Raw genomic sequence first — 3,971 nt, 5'->3', positions numbered from 1 at the left:
CAATCGGTCGGGTTAACGTCCGAACATTTAATTTTACGTCCAAACGTGACTTTCTGTGACAGTTCTCAACCGTCACAAAAAAAGAACGTTTGAACGTTGTACCGAACGGAACACTTCCAACCATCACTAAAAATATTTTTTGTGACGGTTGAACAGTAAACCGTCACCAAATGTTTTCTGTGACGCACTTTAGGTGACGGTCCACCAAATATTTTTAGTGACGGCTTGCCATTTTTTTGTGACAGTTTCCTCTGTCACAATAGACACATTATGTTGTAGTGACATATATATCTACTAATGTGAGTCTTTTATATTTTATCTTTTTTTTTTCACTCAATAGATGTGTATATATATATACGAGGGTTTGAAAATGAGATCATATATAATATACTGTTGTTATATATACGTTGAGATCATATAAAATATACTGTTGTTACTGTTGTCATATATATAAAACGTAATTATCGAACATTATTCTTATGAAAATCACTAGAAATCATCATAAGTTATATATATGCGAGCAGTTCATTTTAGATAAAAAAAATAAAAAAAAGTCAAGTCATTTGCATGTCAAAAATGGCAAGTAAAATAAAAGCATGTGAATAACAAGCTGCCGAAAATATATAACACGATCACCGTACAAAAATCGATTGGAAATCTTACATTGTTGTTATGTAATAACACAGAGCCGGCTGGGAACCAAAACAATGTCACACAAAATCTTACATGACAGCCAGTAGTACTATTTATTCGTTTCAAGTACATTTGGACTGAATTATTCATTCTAGCTCTGCCTAGACATGCATACTTTGAGTACTAGCAAGTCATATTATTCTTCAAACCATTCCGCACCAGAATTAAGAAGTGATGAGAAAGAGTACTGCGTTAGAGGTGGTTGGTCTGCAGAAACTGGAGATAAATCATTACTCATGTTATCGTCACTATAATTGAAATCACAAACACCTGAGAAGTCTGAGTTGAGAAGATCCGATAAGCAAATATGCCCCACGTTGAAATTCATCAGCAAATCCGACGACTGATTATTATTATGATCTCCTGATGATCCTGTAGGAGTAGGAGTAGTAGTAACAAGTGATAATAACTCATCGAATGCACCAGATAATTCCGTGGGCTTGTTTACCGAATGATGTTGACCATCCATCGGCATTAATCCTACCCCGATCACGTTGGTCTCCAAATTTTCTTTACATGACTTGTTTGGCTGTGGGGTCAGAAGAAGCTTAGAGCTGCACCTGAAAGCTTTGGTCCGGATCACATTGGAGTTCGTGCAGGTTTTCGATATTGGTGATGATGGTAAGGTGCTTGTGTCAATGGAGGGCATCAGGTTGATCGTTGGTACTGGATTAAAATTGTTTTCATCGGTATAACCTGAAAGCATAGGAGTCGTTGAAACTGCAGGTGGCGGAAAATTGTTTTCATCTGAATGCCCTGAAAGCTTAGGAGGAATCGAAACGGTAGTACTGATTTGGTGGTTTTGAACTTTTTTTCCCAGGTTGGTGTTCCAGTAGTTTTTTATTTCATTGTCTGTTCGGCCCGGAAGCCTCCCAGCAATTAGAGACCATCTATAAACACCGCAGAAACATATAGATCATTTAGCTGCCTGATTAACTTATACATCCATCGTTAAATACATTAGAGTTTTTACTATGTAGAAGAGATTCAAAACCTGTTTCCCAGAAGTTTGTGGAGCCTAATGATGAGGTCCTCTTCATCCGGTCCTATGTTACCTCTCTTGATATCTGGTCTCAGGTAGTTCAACCATCGAAGCCTGCAGCTCTTCCCACATCTTTTCAGACCTGCTCCAAACGTCCATGCATATTGTAACGTTCCTTTCTAATTACTTAAAAGTAATAAAATATTAAACAAACATGAATAATTAAAGTTGGGAATTGAATCTCTCTTGGTTTAAATATATATAGATCATGATCGATCAGTACCTGCATTTTGGGGAAGGTTTCTCCATTTGCCTTCACCATTGATTCTAAGGTACTCGATGAGAATATCATCTTCTTGAGATGTCCAAGCACCTTTGTTTAAGCCCTCCTTAGCACAACAAGGGCTCCTCCCCATTTGGCACTGTACGTCTCAATCGATTATATGATGTTTCCGCCTTGTACTTGAGTAGTAGTAGTTATGGTCTAGAGGGAGTGAGCAATGGTGCTTGCTTATATAGCAGGTTTTTCGCCGTATAATTAACTAGCTTTTATGCTTTTGTGATTAAAATATTATATAAAAAAAAAAATACTGCATGTGTCTCGATCGTGGTCATGTGGTCCCTTTGTCTTATTCAAAACCAACTTGCGTTACATAATATTTCTCACTTATAATTTACGTGTCTCGTGGTCACATGGTCCTACTTCATATTCAAACGTCGAAACATTTAATTAAGCGCCACATGATCCCATTCCAAAACAGGACCAACAAAAAAAAAATGAACAATGATTGGAGTGCTAGCTTTTGGAAACATGCTCACTGAGGGACAGACTTTTTTGGGTGCAGATTAAATAAGTAAATAAATAAAGAAATTGCATGCTGATGCTGATAGTACTACTCACCAGCCATCCTTTTAATTATTGGGTCTTATCTCCAACTAACATTCTCACTGCAGATGATTGAAAGTTTGTTGTAGAACACACGGAAGGCAAGGACCCTGTCCCCCAGATCCGGCATATCTTTCCTTCAAATAAATAAGAAACGTGTCGGAAGATCAGCGTGTGATGAGAGATCAGGTAATCAGCATCCACTTCTTTAAAGCTAGCTACCAGTGTCATTGAAATCAAACTATCAATATAATAATGCATGCTGCAGCTCTTTGGCCCATTCTGAACCCTTTGGACCATCTGCTAGCTAGCTTTTAGTTTCTGTCATTGGGACATATATCATCGTCACGCTTGATGATATGTAGTCGTCACTTAAATTTAGAAACTAATAATAAATAAATAAAAAATGGACAAGACATATTGTACTTAAGCTAAACGGCAATCGGACAAGACTCATAAGATAATAAATACTACTTATGTGAGCCAAGATGAAGACACTAAGAAAGATATGATGAACAACTCTCATGTGTTTCAACTTTTCATAGATTAAATGCACTTGATGTATGAGCATGAATGCACGTAAAATCATGACAAAATGAGTGAAGAAGTTTGGTTGAGACATAAAAATAAACACTTAGTGAGCATTAGTTTAAAACCGACATGAATAATCCCAACACTGACTTATACATCAATGTATTTTATATTTTCATATTTATTTTATATAAACCAAAATAAATAAATGATAATAAAAATTTATTTTTATATATATATAAGCAATGGAGCAAGTAACATGCCTAGATGCATCTTAGTTCAAAACATAGTGTCACTCACAAAAAAACATTCAATAGAGTACACCCTCTTATTTGCAACAATCACCATAAATGTTCATATCTCATAAGATCATCAATGTCAAAGTTCGTGTGAGTATGTGAGTGAATAAACTTATATAGAAAAGTAACTCTTTATTTCTTTTTATTTTCAATATATTTTTGATAATATTATTCATGAGTATTTTCTTTTTACAAAAAGTCTAGATACAGTCGCCTGGGATAAGCGCCGGGTAAGCGTCGCTGACATGACAAAAAAATTGAAATGCACTGTTTTATCCCCAACACGAACTCTCCCTCCCTTAGTTTCCATCTCCCTCTCTGCATTTCCATTTGTCTCTTCTTCTTCTTCTCCATTGTGCCGTCCTTATCTCTCTCCGTTTCTCATTTTCTCTCTCTTTCCATTACCAAACTAGCCCACATCTCTCATTGCGTTGCCATCTTCCTTTCTTCCTCTCTTTCTCAACATGGGTGATGTATTCTTGTTGGCGGCTACAAAGGGCAGACATGCCAACCAATTCCTCTGTATTCTAGTTTCAGCCTTGATCTTGATCTTCTTAGGGATATCAACCACTTGGAATGA

The 3,971-nt window shown here is 36.5% G+C and overlaps 1 protein-coding gene across 1 annotated transcript; it reads right to left on the bottom strand.

Moving 5' to 3' along the window:
- Nucleotides 1-589: 589 nt before the first annotated feature.
- LOC109000242 (transcription factor MYB13-like) lies at nucleotides 590-2,170 on the bottom strand. Its single transcript, XM_035689230.1, has 3 exons — nucleotides 1,959-2,170; nucleotides 1,688-1,817; nucleotides 590-1,583 (listed from the first exon to the last, which is right to left on the bottom strand). Exons 1-3 carry the CDS (start codon nucleotides 2,089-2,091, stop codon nucleotides 830-832), a joined length of 1,017 nt encoding a protein of 338 aa, XP_035545123.1. The 5' UTR covers nucleotides 2,092-2,170; the 3' UTR covers nucleotides 590-829.
- Nucleotides 2,171-3,971: the final 1,801 nt, after the last annotated feature.

Source organism: Juglans regia, chromosome 1 (assembly GCF_001411555.2).
Source record: "Juglans regia cultivar Chandler chromosome 1, Walnut 2.0, whole genome shotgun sequence".
NCBI classification, from domain to species: domain Eukaryota; kingdom Viridiplantae; phylum Streptophyta; class Magnoliopsida; order Fagales; family Juglandaceae; genus Juglans; species Juglans regia.
Note: the sequence above shows the minus strand (reverse complement) of the source record. Positions and strands in the feature narration are given on the sequence as shown.

Bases quoted from the DNA above. Each gene is read 5' to 3' on its own strand.
- LOC109000242 (XM_035689230.1), bottom strand. From the start codon at position 2,091: ATGGGGAGGAGCCCTTGTTGTGCTAAGGAGGGCTTAAACAAAGGTGCT. The intron at 1,818-1,958 runs GTACTGATCGAT...CGTTTGGAGCAG, and splicing joins AAACCTTCCCCAAAATGCAG to GTCTGAAAAGATGTGGGAAG. The intron at 1,584-1,687 runs GTTTTGAATCTC...CGGTGTTTATAG, and splicing joins CACAAACTTCTGGGAAACAG to ATGGTCTCTAATTGCTGGGA.